Genomic DNA, 21615 nt, shown 5'->3' on the forward strand with positions numbered 1-21615 from the left:
GCTTTGAGTCGGTGGACTGAACAGTATATGGGGATTTGTCTTTGAGTTGAATGTGTACGCAACAGCAGTCACTGACTTCATTAAAACCTGTGTGGATGATTGTGTGACTACAAGAACATTCTGTACAGAGTCATATCAAAAGTTGTGAATGAACCAGGAAGTTCGTAGTCTGCTGAGGGCTAGCTCTATGGCCTTTAGGTCTGGTGATCAGGTGTGTACAAGAAAACCAGGTATGATGAGGAGGAGGGCTATTTCAAGAGCTAAGAAACAACTCCGAGTGAGGTTGGAAGCAACGTTGGATGCACATCAACTCTAGCAAGGTTTGCAGGCCATTACTTCTTACAAAGCAAAACTCAACATCACGAATGGCAGATGCTTCACTCCCAGATGAGCTCAACACCTTTTATGCTCACTTTGAAAGAGAGAATAAAATTACAGCTATGAGGATCCTTGCTGCACCTGGTGATCCTGTGACCTCTGTCCTGGAGGCCAACGTCAGGCTGTCTTTCAGGAGGGTGAACCCTCGCAAGGCTGCGGGCCCCGATGGAGAACCTGGTAAGGCTCTGAAAATTTGTGCCAACCAATTGGCAGAGTGCTCAAAGATATTTTCAATCTCTCATTACTACAGCTGGAAATTCCCACCTGCTTCAAAAGGTTAACAATTATACCAGTGCCCAAGAAGAGCAGTGTGAGCTGCCTTAATGACTGTCGTACAGCCGCACTCATATTTCTGGTGATGAGATGCTTTGAGAGGTTGGTCATGGCTCGAATCAAGGATCAACAGGGACCTGTACCCATTGTAATTTGCCTTTAGTCACAATAGGTTACAGTGGATGTGATCTCATTGGCTCTACATGAGCCCTCGGATCACCTGGACAATCCGTTGTCAGGATGTTGTTTATTGACTATAGCTCAGCGTTTAACACCTTCATTCTTACAGTCCTGATCGAGAAGGTACAGAACCTGGGCCTCTGTACCTCCCTTTCCAACTGGATCCTTGACTTCCTAACAGGAAGACCACAATCTGTGCAGATTAATTTCTCCACCTCGCTGAAGATCAACTCTGGCTCACCTCAGGGATGTGTGCTTAGCCCGCTGCTCTACCATTATTGGCAGAGTCTCAGGTGGTGACGAGAGGACTTATAGGAGCAAGATATATCAGTTAGTTGAGTGGTGTCACAGCAACAACCTTGCACTTAACATCAGTAAGACCAAAGAGCTGATTGTGGATGTCAGAGAGGGTAAGTCGAGGGAACTTACACCAATCCTTATAGAGGGAGCAGGAAGTGGAAAGAGTGAGCAATTTCAAGTTCCTGGGTGTTAATATATCTGAGAACCTAACCTGGTCCCAGCATATTTATGCAGCTATAAAGAAGGCAAGACAGTGGCTGTATTTCGTTAGGAGTTTGAGATTTGGAATTTCATTTGAAAATTTCTGCAGATGTGGAAAGCATTCTGCTTGACTGCATCAGCGTTTGGTATGGGGGGGGGGCTGTTACTGTACAGGATTGAAGTAAGCTGCAGAGAGTTGTAAACTTAGTCAGCTCCATCGTGACTACTAGCCTCCATGGTAACCAAGGCATCTTCAAGCAGAGGTACCTCAGGAAGACGGCATCCATTATTAAGGACCCTCACCACCCATACATACCCTTTTCTAAATGATTCAGGAACAGCTTCTTCCCCTCTGCCATCTGCTTTTTGAATAGATATTGAAACCACAAACACTACCATACTACTTTTTTAAAATTATGTTTTTGCACTACTTATTTACTTTAACTATTTCTTATGCATATTATATACCTACATGTATTGCATTGTACTGCTGCCGCAAAGTTAACGCATTTCATAACAGTAGTAACTTCATAGTTTAGCTATATGAAATAAGGCAAGGAAATTTACTTTTGACATACAGTATATTCTGTCAATGCAAGTTTTTCTTCAGACTTAAATAATGTAAATCATAAATGAGCCAGCATAGTTTGGACATTATCCTCTGAGGTTTCATTTTCAAGATAAGCAACATTCACTTACATGTGAATGATTGTGGCGACATCTCTTCATGAGATCTGTATCGATAAGGAAGCAATTGAAGAGATCTCCTTGATGGTGAAATTTCAGGTCTAATTACCATGTACCTATGTACAGCTGTAAATGTAACTGAAGGCTATTGTAATCAAATGTCTGATTTATAGGGATCGCAATATGAAAGGGGGGAAAATTCACATGCAGCATCATAGCACTTTACAGCCTCTCCATTGGTTCTTGGTCTGTTCAGAAAGAGGGGGCAAATGACTTGGAGCAGTTCAGAATAAAAGAGAGATCTGGGGTAAAAGCACCATGGGGAGAGAAACAATCTAAAAGAATCAAGGAATTTTCATCTTGCACATTGCAGATTGAAGGATGTTACTCAATCACAGTTATCAATATTATGGAGAAGAATATGAAAGCTAACGTGCCTCATCCTTCACCCTCTAAATATACAAAGAGACAGGACCCAACTTAAATGTCTACTCCCTCCCCTGCAGCTCAGGCAAAACAGAACGTAAAGAAGGGGAAGGCTGAAGGTAATGTCATGGAAACTGCGTAGAAGAATTTCAGCTACAACTCTAATCTCATGCAGGGATGGCCAGCCTATGGCCACGCGCCAGAAGTGGTGCATTGGATGATTAGAAGTGGTGCATTGCACCCCAGTGATAATAATAAGAAAGGAAGCCTACTCATGCAAAAAGTATTAACCAAAAACCAATTTGTAGGAAAATATCTATAACAGGAATTCAAGTAGCTTAGAGCTAGAAATGGGTTTTACTGAGAATAAATCTAAAACTTAACAATTATTTTTAGCGATTTTATTATTTCGTGCACATCTTTTGGCGAATGTTATCTTCTTTCACATTAATCTGTTTTCAATTTTAAAAAATGTTCAATGAGTCAAACTAGGAAAGAAGAGCTTTTGTTCTGCAGTGATTCCATAACTGTTCAATTATGTTATGAACAACTGTTCAACCATAACTGTTCATAACTGTTTGATACTTGTTTGATCCTGAGGCGCCAGGCGTCTGCAGCAGTGGTGTGTCGCAGGTTTTTGCCAGTCAGTTTACAATTGACACTCATGCACTACGGAGTTGTGCTTTGTTTGCCCTTCATGAACATTTGCAGTTTTGTTCTTTTTTGGAAATTAAGCCTTGTTTTTACATTCAGTTACCCATCACAGTAAAAAAGAAAAGTAGAAAGCGATAGTAAGCATGAATTCAATGAACAGTGGGAAATTGAGTTCTTATTTATAGCGGGTCCATCAGGAAAAGGGTTGTGCATTGTTTGTGAAAACACTTTCTCACATAATAGAAGACATGATCTTAATAGACACTATAAAACACAACATCAGACTGAAATAGAAGGAAAACTGAAGCTAGTGCTTGGCTCTGAGTTACGGAAAGAATATGTGATTAAGAAAAAGGAAGAAATCAAAAGAAGACACCATATATTTGTTTAAAGTCTCATTAAGTTAAGTAATGTTTATCTTGTTTTTATATTAAATCAATATATCATGTAAAAATGCTAAATATATCTATATTAACATTTTTACAAGAATTGAATGGGGGTACAAGAGTTTTATGGCGCATCTGAACTTGTGTATGAAAAAATGGATGCATGGAATGTAAAAGGTTGGCCACTTCTAATCTAACGAATAAGATACAGGCATACCTTGTCCTGCCTTACCATCTGCCAAAGCTCATATTTTTTGGCAGAATTTGCCCTTGCTGTTTTAGTAAAGCAACAGTCATTATATCACATGGCCAAGGATTGATTGGTATAAATCTTGCACAGATTTGTAAAGTGAAAATGCTTTCAGAAGAAATGAAAAGTTTCTAAATATTAAAAAACTATAAGAACAGTAAACAGTAAAAAATCTAAATCAAATCAATATTCGGTGTGGCTACCCTTTGCCTTTAAAATTGGCACGTAGTTCTATACTCTGATGGCATAAATATTGATTTCTCCATCCATCCAGTTAAAAAAATTCCCTTCCCCTTCCCTCATCCCCACTCTGGCCTCTTGCCTTGCTCACCTGCCTATCATCTCCCCAATGCCCCTCCTCCTTCCCTTTCTCCTATGGTCCACTCTCCTGCCGTATCAGATTTCTTCATCTCTAGCCCTTTACCTTTCCCACCCATCTAGCTATCCTTCTTCCCCTCCTTCACCTTTTTATTCTGGTGTCTTCCCCCTTCATTTCCAGTCCTGAAGAAGGGGCTCAGCCCGAAACAACATCAATTGTTTCTTCATTTCCATGGATGCTGCCTAGCCTGCAGAGTTCTTCCAGCTTTACGTGTGCGTTGCTTTGTGTACCTGCAGAATATTTTTGTGTTTATAAGAAAATCAGTTGGTAGGTTCTTCCAAGCATCTTGGAGAACTTGCCACAGTTCTTCTGCAGACTTTGGCTGTCTTGCTTGCTTCTGTCTCTCCAAGTAATCCTAGGCAGCCTCGATGATGCTGAGATCATCAGGGCTCTGTGGAGGCCGTGCCATCTGAAACCATTTTAAAAAAATCTAAGACTTTTGTGCAGTACTGTATGGATAGAGAACATCCCCACTTCAGAGTGGGCAATTAAGATGATATATAGATTTTCAACTTGTAACACCCAAGTTCTATATGGTAATTTGTGAAATGATTCAAAAGTGTTCCAAACCACAAAATATACAAAGGTGCAGTATATGAGCTGTTGAGAAACCTGACACAAGGGCAAATGCAACAGCTAGTTAACAGGAATGCAGTGGAACAGAGAGATCTAGGAATAACAGTGCATAGTTCCCTGAAGGTGGAGTCTCATGTAGATAGGGTGGTGAAGACGGCTTTTGGAATGCTGGCCTTTATAAATCAGAGCATTGAGTACAGAAGTTGGAATGTAATGTTAAAATTGTACAAGGCATTGGTAAGGTCAAATTTGGAATATTGTGTACAGTTCTGGTCACCGAATTATAGGAAAGATATCAATAAATTAGAGAGTGTGCAGAGATGATTTACTAGAATGTTACCTGGGTTTCAGCACTTAAGTTACAGAGAAAGGTTGAACAAGTTAGGTCTCTATTCATTGGAGCGTAGAAGGTTGAGGGGGGATCTGATTGAGGTATTTAAAATTTTGAGAGGGATAGATAGAGTTGACGTGAATAGGCTGTTTCCATTGAGAGTAGGGGAGATTCAAACGAGAGGACATGATTTGAGAGTTAGGGGGCAGAAGTTTAAGGGAAACACGAGGGGGTATTTCTTTACTCAGAGAGTGATAGCTGTGAGGAATGAGCTTCCTGTAGAAGTAGTAGAGGCCAGTTCAGTTGTGTCATTTAAGGTAAAATTGGATAGGTATATGGACAGGAAAGGAGTGGAGGGTTATGGGCTGAGTGCGGGTAGGTGGGACTAGGTGAGATTAAGAGTTTGGCACGGACTAGGAGGGCCGAGATGGCCTGTTTCCGTGCTGTGATTGTTATATGGTTATATGAAGAAAATCCCATGAACAATTGGTGTTAATTCTTGGTATTTGGTGTTTCCTCATCTGTGGTTAATTAATTATGGCAACATATAGCAAAACATAAATAACAGTCTGACATGTGGCAGGCATGTCAGGCAATTACCTGACAATTGCCAGGCAATAACTGTCATCAACAAAAGTAGGTCAAGTATTTAATTGTAATGTTCAAGAGCAGCACTGTCATTAAGTTTTCAACCATAAGCATCCTGTCGTCAGGATAGGTGTTGTCATGAAACAGAAATGGGGTTGAATTATTGTTATGGCAGGATAGAGATTAAATGCTTAATAATGAGGAACTCCTCCAAGAGAACCACAACCTTGTCATAGGATTTGGAGGCTTGTGTGCCTCAGTGACCCAGAGAGCTATATTGGCCAGAGTAAGGGCTTTATGCTTTGGCTTTTGGTGGGGTCACACATGCCAAACTGATCAAAGGGTGGAGGGCAGACCAAGAGAGGTCCACCGGTCCTCCAGGTTCAGGGGTTCAGCTTGGGGCTAACAACCCTGACAGGTAAAACAAAATTATTACAGAGACAGCAATGAATAATCTTTCTGCATCTGAGTTTTCTTGAGTCTCCACCTGGGACTTGCATGACTGACATTAGTGAAAACCAAGCTACTGACACGATGAAGGAAACCCTGAACACCGCCAGAGTTGGAGGACCTGCATTGCTGCCCTAAACCCTAGCAGCATAACGGGCAGTAAAGTAGAGAATGAGGAACTGCTTCCCAAATTGTGAGAACCTCTCTGCTATCAGCAAAGTACAAGAATATTCTTCTAAATCAGTGTATCCACATTACCATCCATCTCCATGCTTCCAGATGGTTCACTCAATTTCTCCAGCAGTAGTTCACTGTGCCTTTACTGTGTGTGTGTGTGTGTGTGTGTGTGTGTGTGTGTGTGTGTGTGTGTGTGTGTGTGTGAGATCCATAGTTAGAAAGCACTGCCAGTGAGAAGAATAGTAAAAATATTGAGGGAAAACGTTCCAGTTTGTCTCCAATTTGTACACTATACAAGGCTAGGATTTGCAGAGGAAGTATGGGGCAATGAATCAGAAAGTCATAGAGCAATACAGCACAGAAAAAGGCACTTCATCTCATCTAGTTCAAGCCAGCCTGGATTTTTCCTGGTCCCATTGGCCCACATCTGGACCATAACCCTCCATCTCTCTCTCTCATCCATGCATCTATCTAAAATTCTCAGATGTTACAAATGAATCTGCATCTGCCACTTCTGCTAGCAATTCATTCCTCTGCAATCATTGCTAATGATAACAGCCACAAAGTCGATTATCATCAACGCATTCTCAGATCATCAGTATTCATGTGTTGCTGTTTGGCTTCCCAGCTGTCTTATGTGGAATAGAACTATTATTAGGGTAAAACTGTAATAAAGTGTGAGGTTGATATTGAATTTCTTGACCAAGGCAAATGATGTACAAAGGTTAATTACCTGGCTAGGAAGGATGGAATTGCCCAGCAGAGGACTGTGACTTCATTTTACAAAAATCAATATAAAGCTTCCTTGATTCAGAGCAATCTACTCAGCGGAACTTCAAAGGTAATTCAATGGCAAGGGATCGTTTCCCTTGAATTCTAACTTACTTCTTATATCTTCGACCTTCATAAAGATCTAGTTGAAAAGACCACATTTAAAACAAGTGCAGTTTATTTTTCATTTAAGCAGTAGATTTATTAGAAACAGTCTCTGTGTGATCTATAGAAACCCTTTCTCATTGTAAAGTACTTTACTTGGTCACCCTGCAGTTTTTGTTTGCAAGAGAAAAGGGGCCCAGCCTGTTCTTCATTTCTGATCTGGTGTGAGCTTGCATTTCATGGGTCATCCTTGTAATTATTTTCCCACATCCTCCAAGCAACTGTTCTTCTACCTTGTTTCCTCCTCCTCCCCTTCTTCCTTCTCCTTTGGCCTTTTTTCTCACCCCTCCTTCCTCCCTCTTCTTCCACTCTCCCTCTCATTTCTCTTCCTTCTTTCCAGAACAAGGAAGTTTAACACAACATCTACTTTTCAATTTTACTTTTCTAGTGATAACGAATTGTTCTTTATTTATTTTTTGACTTAAAGCCTTTTGCCTGCACCTTTATTTTCTGCAGCCTTCGGAACATGTCCAATTGGTGTCATCTGAAATTTTTTAACGGCTTGCTGACCACTTTGCTACATGTTCCTGATTCTGCATTTTCTCTCCTTGCTCTGGACTTCCATGTTGTGTGCTGTTGAAGGTATCTTGAAACTCCCATCTATGTTTCATCTTCTGCAGTCAGGTACTTTCAGTTTCTGCTACTGAAAATAATAGTGTAAGTTTGGTCAATCGCAACCCTCTATTTGGAAAACTCTGCTGGAAATTGTATATTCTCAATCTCTGAAAGCTTTTCTGTGCATCTTTGATTAAGGATTGGATAATATTTCAGCCATTCAGTGAGTGGATGTCGATAGGCTGTTTCCTGTGGTGGGAGAGTCTAAGACCAGAGGACATGGTGTCAGGATAGAGGGGTGTCCTTTTAGAATGGAGATGAGGAGGAACTTCTTTGGCCAGAGGGTGTTGAATCTGTGGAATTCATTGCCACAGGCGGCTGTGAACGCCAAGTCATTGGGTATATTTAAGGCAGAGGTTGATGGATTCATGATTAGTCAGAGCATGAAAGGATATGGGAAGAATACAGGATATTTCGGTTGAGATGGAAAATGAATCCACCATGATGAAATGGTGGAACAGACTCGATGCACCAAATGGCCTTGTTTTGCCTTTAAGGCATTTATTTAGCTTTATTACATTTTCACTTTGAATAATTCATTTGTAACTATTTTCTAGTTAAAGTTAAAGGTTGATAACTACGTCGCAGTTGTTAAGAATAAATTCATTACCTGTGATGATGTCACACCCGGTTTGGCCTGTCTTGTGGGTAAGTTCCAGTTTGGAGAAACAGGAAGGCGGGAGCTTGTGTGTTCAGGATCAACATGAGAAACGTTCCATTTCTACGTACTAAGAAACATCATAGAAGCAATGCCGTAAGTTCATATGACAATTGATATGTTGAAGTAAAAATGTTAATGCTGATTCTGTTGAAAGAAATGACGGTTGATAAAGTTTCTTGTGCTATTGAAAGCGTTGCTGGAAAGTTTGCGTTGAAGTGTATTTAAAGCTGTTGATGGTGTAGGTAGATTCTGACTGTATGTTGTACTTTAATGAGACTTTAATGTAATATGGTTTGTTGTTTTATTTTTACAGTATTTAAGATGTAAATGTGATGCCAAGAAGGAAACAAATACTGTATATATTTTGTATTGTTTTATCAACAGTTTTCACCATACATTAATGTGGAAGAGTGAACAGTATACGGTTAATCTTACTGCAGTCTTGTCCTCATTGGCTACAGTTTAACTTGGTGTTTAGTTCAGAGTTTCTACACAATGCACGAGAACACTACAGTGAAAAGGCGCCATTACCAGGTGCTTCAACAAGTGGTACGATGGCCTTGTGATCCAGCGTCAAGTCATTGGCATCCAGCGCCAAAAGCAGTAGGGTATCAGCAATCAAGGCTGCCCTCACAAGAGCTAAAGCAGGAGCCGCCAAGGTGCGACTGGCATACACTTAACAAGAAGCAAAACTGAAAACAGAAAGGGCTGCCAGAGAATTGGAAAACCAAAAGGAAAAGGCTGCCAGAGAATCGGAAAACCAGAGGGAAGAGGCTACCAGAGAAGCTCAAAACCAGTTGGCAAAGGTAAAGATAGAAACAGAGTTAGAAGTGCTGATGCTACGCCGAGAAGCCGATGCTGCCAGGGTAGAAGCAGAAATATTAGAAAGTGCCGAAGAAATGCACGTTCAAGATGAAGCAGTAAAATCTACATCAGAAAGGACCAGATTGGAATGCACCAGTGAATATGTCCAATCTCAAAATGACTTGCAGATTCATTCCTCCTCTCCTTACGTACCTGCTGACGTCCCATTTCATGAGGAGTCAACGAGAAGCCCAATTGCATCGCATCCATCTGAGGAAGACAATTTATGCTTGCAAACTTGCAACGAACTCAAGAATGAAAGGGCTGACGACAAATACTTCTCGACTCCAAACTTCCCAGATTTGGCAAGAGAGGAGGCAAAGGCTAAAGTCAGAACAGCAAATCCCATAACGAACATACACCCTCAGTCATATACCTGCCAACATATACTCCCAGCCAGCATGCCACTTGCAGTTGAACCCTTGGCACAGTATTTAGCACGACGAGACCTCATCAATTCAGGACCATACCAGTTTGACAATAAACCTGAAAATTACCGTGGTACTCCTCATTCACCAGTGCAACTGGTGGAGTCCAGCTCACAGCAACCCAAGAGTTGGATCTTATGACTAAGTGGCTGGAAAAGGAATCAGGTGAACAGGTGAAATGCATACGTTCAGTGTTCATCAACAACCCCCAGCTAGCCTTACGCAAGTCATGGGAGGGCCTTCGGGAGGGCTATGCGGCCCCTGAAATTATTGAAGCAGCTCTATTTCAATGGCTGGAAAATTTTCCTGGAGTGTCAGCCAAGGACCACACTAAACTAAGAAAACTCAGAGATTTACTCATGGAGATTGAAGGCGCTAAAGAAGACGGCTATTTAACTGGCCTGTCATATCTAGATACTTCATACGGAATTGGTCCAATCATGGACAGACTTCCATTTGGGCTTCAGGAAAGGTGAGTGTCTGTTGGCTCCGAGTACAAGGAAGAGAATGGTGGTTGAATCCCTCCCTTTAAGTATTTCACTAGGTTTGTGTACAAGGAGGCGAAGAACTGAAGTGGCCCTAGCTTCATGAGTCAAGGTAGCAGTACAATTCACACCAAGCCAGTCAAATCCACTTTGAACAACTTTAACATCAATAAACCTGTCTCAGTGCGTAAAACTGAAGTCTCCACAACTAACAATGACCCTAGCAAGAATTGTCTATTGCACAACAAACCCCACCCCCTCAAAAAATGCAGAACGTTTAGGAAAAAACCCTTTGACGTGAGAATGGCCCTTCTCAAGGAGAAAAAAAATGTTTTAAATACTGTTCCTCTATCTCTCACCTCGCTAGAGAGTGTACATTTCCTGTAAAGTGCTCGGAATGCAACAGCATTAATCACGATGGGGACATTCATCCCGGCCCGTCACTGCATACAGACAAAGCTCCTTCACCCTCACAAGAGGACGGCAGGGAGGGAGAGGATCACCCTGATACAACTGTTGTCAGCTCGAGCTGCACAGAAGTTTGCAGTTCAGGTCAGTCAAGTCGTTCATGCTCAAAGATCTGCCTCACTAAGGTATACCTTAAGGGAGCCAAAGACAAGGCCATCAAAGCCCATGTAATCCTGGATGACCAGAGCAACCGCTCACTAGTCAGACCAGAGTTCTTCAAGTTGTTCGGCGTAGGGAGTAATCAGTTCCTGTACTACCTTAGAACTTGCTCAGGCAATGTAGAAACATATGGCAGGAAGGCAGAAGGCTTCCAGCTCGAGTCCCTGGATGGTAAAATTATCATCTGTCTCCCTCCACTCTTAGAGTGCAATGAAATTTTGAATAACCACACCGAGATTCCGACGCCAAGCGCAGTACAACACCAGCCGCATCTCCACCACATTGCCAAGCACATCCCAGAACTGGATCCAAAAGCAGAAATACTCCTGCTACTAGGAAGAGACATTCTCCAGGTGCACAAGGTCAGGCAGCAGGTCAATGGACCACACGACGCCCCCTTTGCCCAACGCCTGGATCTGGGCTGGGTGGTGATAGGAGAGGTGTGCCCTGGCAATGTACACAAACCGACAGTAAACACGCTCAAGACCAATGTGCTAGAGAGTGGCCGCCATTCAATTTTGCAACCCTGCACAAGCTTTATGTGTATCAAGGAAGCACAACAAGGCTTTACCAAGCGTAGTAAAGTAACCGAGAAGAGACTGGGACAGTCAGTCTTCGCTCAAACTGAGCATGATAATAAACTTGCACTATCAGCAGAAAAAACTCAAACGAGAGAAACATTTGAGCTGATCGAACCTGAAAGAGACTCAGAAATTCGGCCGCAAATACAAACCAGTGTCACCTACCTGGAAGAATCAATATGTACCACTAAAGGCTTTCAATGATTCTCCACCTTGAATTCCTTAGTGAGAGGATTGGCATTCCTCATCCTTTAATTTAATTTTAAGTAATCATTTCATTTAATTTTAGGTAACCTCCCACAATCTGTAATAGAGAAGAACAAACTATATATGTTATGAGTTTTGATTTTGATTGCCCATAAAATAATAACTGTTAATTGGTTTATATGTCATCCACCCACTTTGGAACAATGGATACTGAAACTGAAAGGCATGAACTGTATGGAGAAGATCACTGCAAGTCTACAGCTGAAAATGGACTCCCACTTGGAAAGATGGAATGCTGTTGTAGTATACCTGGCACAGTGAAAGGCCCATATAGAGGCCTGGCAAAATGTGGGATGGGAGTTGATTGACTGAGGAGTGTGATTTTATTTAAAATTGATGTAAATCTATACTGAGGGGTGATGTTAAGTATATAGACCATATGTATGTTTGTATATGTATGTAATTGTAGGTATGTGCCTTTTATTTCTTCTTTCTCTTGCTCCTACTCTCTGCCACCCCTGGTATTGTTAATTTAGGTACAGTGAATTGTGGACCGATAGCCAATGTCTGTTTGTATCTGTGTGTTTGTCTATTAAAATAAAAAGACTGAAGTTTAAAAAAATTACAAGGATTTCTTTGGAACTTGAGCACCTGAGTTATGAGAATAGGTTGAGTAGATTAGCATTTTATTCCCTGGAGTGTAGGAGAATGAGAGGAGAGGTATATAAAATAATGAGGGGTATAGATAGGGTAAATACAAGCAGGGTTTTTCCACTGAGGTTGGGTGATATTAGAACTAGAGGTCAGGTTAAAGGTAAAAGGGTTTAAAGGGAACTGAGGGTAAACTTCTCTCAGAGGATGGGGTAGGTGTGGAATGAGCTGCCAGTGGAAGTGCTGGGTATGGGTTCAATTTCAACATTTATTAGAAGTTTGGGTAACAACGTGGATGGGAAGGGAATGCAGGGAAGTGGTCCACATGTGGGTTGATGGGACTAGGGCTACATGGGCTGAAGGGGCTGTTTCTGTGCCACAGTGCTCTATGACTAGGTAAACCACTGCATCACTTGTGTCTGAGTCTGTCATCCCATTCCCCTTTATTCATGAGTTACAGGCCTGAGTTGAACTTCTGGGTTGAAGGTCAAATGAGAATAAGGCACTTTTCCAAAAATCATGTCAACAGGGTGGGTGGCTAGATTGATTAACCAAAATTCCCAAGGTTCTGGAAGTGTTCTAGTGAATTGTAAAACAGAGGCGACACGGGCACTAACAGAGGAATGCACTATCGAATGAGAGGTATGAAGACAAATGAGACAGCTGATTAAAGATTCAAGTTTATTTATCGTGTGTACATCAAAATATACTGTGAAATATGTCATTTGCATTAACAACCAGCATATCCAAGTGTGTACTGGGGCAGTCCGCCAGTGTTGCCACACCATCTGGTGCCAACATAGCATGCCCACAATGCTCATCAGAACAATACAGAACACAACAAAACAAGCCCCATTCCTCCCTCCCACCCATGCACATACTATACATAGCTGATGCTAGACTTTGGAACAGAAGGCAAGGGAGAGACATTGGTTTGTGATAAGTCGAACTGGATTCTGGGCAGGTGGAAGTAGATTGGGGGAAGAGTGAGTGGGAAATGTGAGAAATTTCTTTGGTCTAACTGAGCTTAGCAATGTAATATTTCATATTTTACAGGCTGCTGTGGCAGGAGGTACGACCATGATATTGGACTTTGTGATCCCGCACAAAGGTACCTCTTTATTAGAAGCTTATGACAGATGGAAGAGCTGGGCAGATCCCAAAGTCTGTTGTGATTACTCATTCCATGTAGCTGTGACTTGGTGGAGTGCAAAGGTACAGTGAACACATTAAATAAATTTGTTTCGGCCTAAATAATGTTTGTAAAATTCCAGTGATTTTCATAATCTGTGTTAACATTGAGGGCTTTCTGAAACTAGTCTCAGTAGTTAGTGTGTGTTTTGAGATATTTTCAACAGGCTTAGTCTTGCATGGGTGATGTAAGGATTGAATATACAGAGTGGGTTGCCAGTCAAGTCAAACAATGCATGTTATTGTTTGAGTTGCACTGATTCAAACAAGTGGAGACATTTCCATCATATATTTGGGCTTTTAGATGATGGGAAGGGTTTATATCAAGTGTATTGTTCACTGCAGAATATTGTGCCTCAATTCTCTTGTAGCTACAGTATTAATATGATTGATTTAGTTAAGAGGTAGTGATCATAATATGATAGAATTCACCTTGCAGTTGGAGAGGAAGAAGCATAAATTCAGATGTATCAGTATTACAGTATAGTAGAGGGAATTATAGAGGCATGAGAGAGGTGCTGGCCAAAGTTGTTTGGAAGGGAACACTATTAGGGATGACAGCAGAACTGCAATGGCTGGAGCTCCTGGGAGTAATTGGCAAGGTGCAGGATAGATGAATTCTAAAGGCAGGATGACACAACTGTGGCTGACAAGGGAAGTCAGAGACATCATAAAAGCAAAAGAAAGGGCATATAATAGAGCAAAAAAAATGGTGGGAAGTTAGAAGTTTGGGAAGCTTTTTAAAACCAACAGAAGGCAACTAAAAAGGCAATGGGGGGAGATGATATCTGAAGTTAAGCTTATATCAAAGAGAATACCAAAGTCATTTCAGAAAAATGAAAAGAGAGGTGAGAGTAGATGCCAGCCTTGGCTTGACTGTGTATAGGTAAGAGCAGGGACTGTTATAATGTTTAAGGTTTTCAGGATTAAGCATTAAGTGTCAATGCTTTGAAGTTGAGTGCCACATGTCTCCTCCCAAGTATTCCAGGTAGTACTCTAGAAGTTTCTAATGCTCCTCTTTCCATTTCTCTTCTTCTCACTGTAACCCCCTGGGTCGCCTCAGGCTCGCTCAGCTCGTTTCGTCTAGGGGGAGCAGTCTTCGGCCCCGCCAAACTGGGTAATCAGCTGGTGTGGATGCTGTGTGATGTCCCCGCCTCGCCCAAAAACAGACAGTACACCATATGCGATTAACTGAGTACAATTTATAAAGGTTACTATAACTAAGTGATTAATAACGATACAGTATATATGAAGAGAAAATTAAAGAAAAGGCGCCAAACTTATCAAAGTCCAAACCACTTCGTGCACAGCCGTTGGAGCTCAATTACTGAAGTCTTCTGGCCACCATTCGATCCCCTCCGAACTCCTGGACTCGCAGCTCAGGACCCTCCAACCTCCTCGACTCTCCAAACAGCTCAGGACCCTCCGAGTGGTCAACCAAGCACATCTAGCTTCATCCCCCCCCCCCCCCCGGAGAATCTCCCGGCCTCGGACCCCCCTTTGGGGTCCGATCCTCGCCCAGCTTAGAGCATTGCGTCCTCTCTCTCGACCCCCTCACGCCGATCTGCCCAAAAGCCCGTCAACAAAAGCTTACAGACTCAGAAGAAAGAACATTAATCCCCATTTGGTTTACAAAGGAATACCATTCTTGTTATCAGTAAATTAGCATTCCTGCTAGTTAACAAAAAGAAACCCTTTCCCAACAGTAACAAAGAAAAAAGAAGAAACCCCCTTTACATCACCTACCCATCACTGCTCTCTGCTACCCCTCCTCCTTTCTTTTCTCCATTAGTTCATTCCTTTACTACTTCCACCAACTTGGTTCCAATCTTGGCTTCTCTTCTCCTTCCACCCACCTTCCTGCTCACCTCGTTTCATCTATCAGCTGCCAGCTAGTAGTCCGACCCCTCCCCCACCTTCTTATTTTGACTTTTTCACCCTTCCTTTCCAGTCCTGATGAAGGTTCATGGCCCAAAACATTGACTACACATTCCTACCCATTGATGCTGCTTGATTTGCTGAGTTCCTCTGCCATTTTGTATGTATTGATCTTGATTTCCAGCATCTGTAGAATCTCTTGTGTTTATTTTTCCAGGAAGTGGCAGTTATACTTTGAGGATGCCAGACGTCTGTTCTGTAATGTTCTTCATGAGTCATAGGTGTTACTATAGGCTGGTATACATACCTGCTCTGGGCACTTTACATAGTCTTGGATTGAAGAAATTATAACGTTGATTGTACAGTTCCCTGTAGTTGAACACCAACTCCAAATTGACACTGGAATTCATGAAAAAGTTCAAGTTCAGAAGAGATAGCATGTGTGCAACAATAGTACACAAACTATACCGAGTTCAGTAAATATGGATAGTATATTGTGTTAAAGAAACAGTCTGGGGATTGATTTGAGTGACTGGCTGCCCTCCAGTTGCTGACCTGGGCAGCACTTCCATCTCGTTCCCTTTTGTCCTGGCTGTAGTCATCCTCTGTCTGGTCTCATTTCTCTCTGTCTCCATTGTTTACCCGCTTCTCCAAATTGTAGTCATCCTCCGTCTGGTCTCATTTCTCTCTGTCTCCATTGTTTACCCGCTTCTCCAAATTGTAGTCATCCTCCGTCTGGTCTCATTTCTCTCTGTCCCCACCGTTTACCCGCTTCTCCAAATTGCTCACTGTTCTCTACTTATACTACATTCCACTTTCTTTCAGCCTCCTTTGTCACTCTCTCTCCCACTTCTCCTCTCTCATTCTCATGTCCTTCTCTCTCCCTTGCCACCTCTTTTTTTTCCTCTGTCTTTTTGTCTCTGTCTGCCCCTGCCTTTGTTCTGTCTTGCTCCCTCTGTTGTGGAAAACCACCATAAGTGTTCGGCATGGACTAGAAAGGCCGAGATGGCCTGTTTCTGTGCTGTAATTGTTATATGGTTATATACCTTTTTAATCTGCTTTTTCACAGGTGAAAGAAGAAATGGAAATATTAGTCAGTGAGAGGGGTGTGAATTCCTTTAAGATGTTCATGGCATACAAAGATCTCTTCATGCTTCAGGATGATGAATTGTATTCCGTCTTCTGTCACTGTAAGAAGTTGGGAGCAATTGCTCAGGTTCATGCTGAAAATGGGCATTTAATATCTGAGGTGAGTATTAACCAAGTTGTGCTTTTTTCCCCTCAACGTTTTCCCACGTGTGTGCTGTACTTTTCATTTTGGTTTTCGCTTGATTAAAAACCAAGGAATTAAAATGAAGTTCTTATGATTCCAACATTTTAAACACTTCAGTAAAGATTGCTTTCAACTCATTCCACAACTTGACTTGCCATAACCCTCTAGTTGCACCTTCTTACGTATGGAGGACTGAATGAGCAGACTTACACATGACCAGCAAGACAGACGGGCTTCAAGTGAAAAGTGGACTTGGCCAACCCTGAAGCTTCATCCCTGGAGTATCCAGTCCTTGTTTGCTTTGGGTTTTTCATCAACACTTTAGCATTTGATTTAAATAAGTAATAAGAAATAAACAAAAGCATACTAATGTGACTAAAGTACGTCAAGCAAATATCTCTGTCATGAGTTTGTTGATTGAAATGAATGGGAGGCAGCAGCCATCCCTGATAACAAGGAGAGAGTGTGATGCAAAGAATATCTGGACTTTGCCTAAGTACATCACTTCTCTACTAGTGGATTTTGTGGTGAGTTCAGTGGGTGAGCAAACAGTTAATTGTGCTTCTGACCTTCAGTCTCTCTGGATTCTGTCATTTATCATCCCTCACACACCTCTACCACTTCAGTTATTAGTCACATTAACCAAGCTGTTATTTTCGATATCAAACAGTGCTAATACATGTATAGAAACATAGAAAATAGATGCAGGAGTAGGCCATTCGGCCCTTCAAGCCTGCACCGCCATTCAGTATGATCATGGCTGATCACCCAACTGAGAACCCTGTACCTGCTTTCTCTCCATACCCCCCGATCCCTTTAGCCACAAGGGCCATATCTAACTTCCTCTTAAATATGGCCAATGAACCGGCCTCAACTGTTTCCGGTGGCAGAGAATTCCACAGATTCACCACTCTGTGTGAAGAAGTTTTTCCTCATCTCGAACCTAAAAGGCTTCCCCTTTATCCTTAAACTGTGACCCCTCGCTCTGGACTTCCCCAACATCAGAAACAATCTTCCTGCATCTAGCCTGTCCAATCCCTTTAGAATTTCATACGTTTCAATAAGATCCCCCCCCCACAATCTTCTAAATTCCAGTGAGTATAAGCCTAGTCGATCCAGTCTTTCTTCATATGAAAGTCCTGCCATCCCAGGAATCAATCTGGTGAACCTTCTTTGTGCTCCCTCTATGGCAAGAATGTCTTTCCTCAGATTAGGGGACCAAAACTGCACACAATACTCCAGGTGCGGTCTCACCAAGGCATTGTACAACTGCAGTAGAACCTCCCTGCTCCTGTACTCAAATCCTTTTGCTATAAATGCCAACATCCCATTTGCCTTTTTCACCACCTGCTGTACCTGCACGCCCACCTTCAATGACTGGCGTACAGTGACACCCAGGTCTTGTTGCACCTCCCTTTTTCCTAATCAGCCACCGTTCAGATAATAATCTGTTTTCCTGTTCTTGCAACCAAAGTGGATAACCTCACATTTATCCACATTAAATTGCATCTGCCATGAATTTGCCCACTCACCTAATCTATCCAAGTCACCCTGAGTCCTCTTAGCATCCTCCTCACAGCTAACACTGCCGCCCAGCTTCATGTCATCCGCAAACTTGGAGATGCTGCATTTAATTCCCTTGTCTAAATCATTAATATATATTGTAAACAACTGAGGTCCCAGCACTGAGCCTTGCGGTACCCCACGAGTCACTGCCTGCCTTTCTGAAAAGGTCCCGTTTACTCCCACTCTTTGCTTCCTGTCTGCCAACCAATTCTCTATCCACATCAATACCAGACCCCCAGTACCGTGTGCTTTAAGTTTGCACACTAATCTCCTGTGTGGGACCTTGTCAAAAGCCTTTTGAAAATCTAAATGTACCACATCCACTGGCTCTCCCCTATCCACTCTACTAGTTACATCTTCAAAAAATTCTATAAGATTCGTCAGACATGATTTTCCTTTCACAAATCCATGCTGACTTTGTCCAATGATTTCACCTCTTTCCAAATGTGCTGTTATCACATCTTTGGTAACCGACTCTAGCATTTTCCCCACCACCAATGTCAGACTAACTGGTCTATAATTCCCCGGTTTCTCTCTCCCTCCTCTTTTAAAAAGTGGGGTTACATTAGCCACCCTCCAATCCTCAGGAACTAATCCAGAATCTAAGGAGTTTTGAAAAATTATCACTAATGCATCCACTATTTCTTGGGCTACTTCCTTAAACACTCTTGGATGCAGACCATCTGGCCCTGGGGATTTATCTGCCTTTAATCCCTTCAATTTACCTAACACCACTTCCCTACTAACATGTATTTCCCTCAGTTCCTCCATCTCACTAGACCAGGGGTCAGCAACCTTTACCACTGAAAGAGCCACTTGGACCCGTTTCCCACAGAAAAGAAAACACTGGGAGCCGCAAAACCCGTTTGACATTTAAAATGAAATAACACTGCATACAACGTTTTTTTTGCCTTTATGCTATGTATAAACAAACTATAATGTGTTGCATTTATGAAATTGATGAACTCCTGCAGAGAAAACGAAATTACATTTCTGCATGCAACAAAAACATTTTGAACTCCGAAAAAAAGACGTTGGGTTGAAGGTTACTTTTAAGTAAAATACTCAACGTGTATTTGAGTCCTTCTTGTATTTATGAAAAACGCCAAACTTAAATTTGCCGCCAGCAGCAAACCAAAAATAACATCAGCCAGCTGTCAACCTGAAAAATAAAAGGACTATTTCACTGAACAATGAAAAAATATGAATATACATAAAATAATAGGCAATTAAAATATTTATCATACTTGGTTAATGGGATTTCTGCTCCTGGACCTCAGCGCACAGCGTCTGCACATCAGGGCTGTATGACGTCACCTTCATCTTTACACAGGATCGCAAGCTGTCATCTGTGAGGCGTGCGCGATGTTTGTTTTTAATAAAGTTCATGTTGGAGAACACCTGCTCACATACATATGTGGATCCAAAGATCGACAGGACTCCAAGCGCATACTTTTTCATGTTTACATAAATGTCGGGCATAGCATTCCATGTTTCGAACACAAGTTTGTCCGGTTTTGGAAGGTTTTCAATATCACTCCATTTGTGATTCTGAGCAAGAACGGCCTTCTGACGGGCAACATCTTCAAGGTCTGCTGTCAAGCGTCTAAATTTGGACACCCATATGTCTTTGTCGGCTATGTCGGCCAGTTCCATCTCAAGATCAGGTTGACTCACACCTGCCAATGCAGTCGTATTCAGTAGGGAAGGATTGATGCTTAAGGGAGTGACCGGGAAGGATAATGTGTTTTTTTCCTCTCTGAACTCACAGAAGCGTTTCCCAAACGATGTTTGCATTGCGATGATTGCAGAATGTAAATACTCCGAAATTATCATGTCGTGACCTTGTTTGAACTCTCTCAAATTGGGGAAGTGAGACAAAGTGCCTTTCTGTAAATCTCTGGCAAGCACTGTCAACTTGCGCTCGAATGCCAAAACATCCTCCAACATGTGCAGGGCTGTGCGTCCTTTCCCCTGAAGAGCTGTGTTCAGCGTGTTCAGGTGCGCTGTCATGTCTACCATGAAGTGTAGCTTTTCCAGCCACTCTGGCTGTTCCAGCTCAGGAAAGGTGAGCCCTTTGCTGCCCAGGAAAGTTTTCACTTCTTCCAGACACGCGACAAAGCGTTTCAGCACCTCCCCTTTGGACAGCCACCGGACTTCGTTGTGCAGCAGGAGATCAGAATATGCGCTTTCCATCTCGTCCAGTAACAAACGGAATTGACGGTGATTTAAACTTTTTGCCATTATTTTATTGACAATCTGAATGACAACATCCATTACTTCTGTGCATTCCGGAGGAAATGTTTGAGCGCACAGTGCCTCTTGGTGCAAGATGCAGTGAAAAGTCAGCAGCTTTCTGTCCAGCGACTTCTGCAGTAAAGCCACAAATCCCTTGTGCGTTCCCGTCATATTCGGAGCCCCATCAGTAGCTACTGACACCAGATGGGTGGTCTTTATTCCTTTGGCTCTTAAACAATTCAAGACAGCCTCACAGATGTCCTCCCCCCGTGTTTGGTCTTTTAGAGGTATCAACTCAATCAGTTCTTCCTGTGGCCCGGCAGAGTTTACATACCGGCAGAACAACGCTATTTGTTCAATATCACCTTTGTCTTTAGACTCGTCACAGGCAATCGAGTAGGCCACAGCTGAATTGATGTCTTTAATTTGCTGTCTTGTGATGTCTTCTGCCATTTTTATGGTTCTGTCTTTGACAGTCTTTGCAGAGAGGGGCATATCCCTGATTTTCTGCACAATTTCACTCTTGTTTTTAAAGTCCGTGAATAGATGTTCTGAAATCTTAATGAAAGATTCTTTTATATATTCACCATCTGTAAACTGCTTCCCGTGCCTGACTATTTCCTGAGCGGCAATATAACTGGCGTATGTCGTTGATTTTCCAGACTTCATCCATTTCTGGAAATGATTTTTACTCAGATCAACCTTCCGCATCAGTTCCGAAACGGCTTTTTTTCTCTCATCTCCATCCGGATATTTTTGAGCAAAGGCTGCGTGTTTACTCTGGAAATGCCTTGCGACATTTGACTTTTTGTTGTTTGCTAGTTTCTCATTGCATATTAAGCATACCGGTAAACCAGTCTCGTCAACAGTGAAAGCAAATGAATCTGTCCACGTATCATTAAACGTTCTGTTTTCTTCAGTCACTTTTCTTTTTTTAGAATTCTCCATAGTTGGCTTACCTTGGATCGAAAAATTAAAGAAATCGCGCACTGGCGGGTGTCAGGTATTGGCAGTGGTGACGTATATTAATAGCGATAAAAACACGTTGTAGCGGTGTGCTCACGCAGTCAGTAAACTGCAGTCGAATAACTTTATTCGAACTGAACAGCCTTGCTTTTAAGCCTCCCTCAACCCAGCCCCCATGGACGCAGATGCTGCAAAAGACGCGTACTCACAAA

At 42.2% G+C, this 21615-nt stretch overlaps 1 protein-coding gene across 1 annotated transcript in view; it reads left to right on the forward strand.

Moving 5' to 3' along the window:
• Positions 1–10099: 10099 nt before the first annotated feature.
• The window catches only part of dpys (dihydropyrimidinase), a 47641-nt gene continuing 36125 nt past the window's right edge, over positions 10100–21615 (forward strand). Inside the window, exons 1-3 of the mRNA XM_059985246.1 lie at positions 10100–10212; positions 13323–13506; positions 16430–16609. Of these exons, the coding sequence (XP_059841229.1) occupies positions 10100–10212; positions 13323–13506; positions 16430–16609 (477 nt within the window). The remainder of the gene's footprint in view (positions 10213–13322; positions 13507–16429; positions 16610–21615) is intronic.

The sequence above is a fragment of the Hypanus sabinus genome, chromosome 1, assembly GCF_030144855.1.
Source record: "Hypanus sabinus isolate sHypSab1 chromosome 1, sHypSab1.hap1, whole genome shotgun sequence".
NCBI lineage: Eukaryota > Metazoa > Chordata > Chondrichthyes > Myliobatiformes > Dasyatidae > Hypanus > Hypanus sabinus.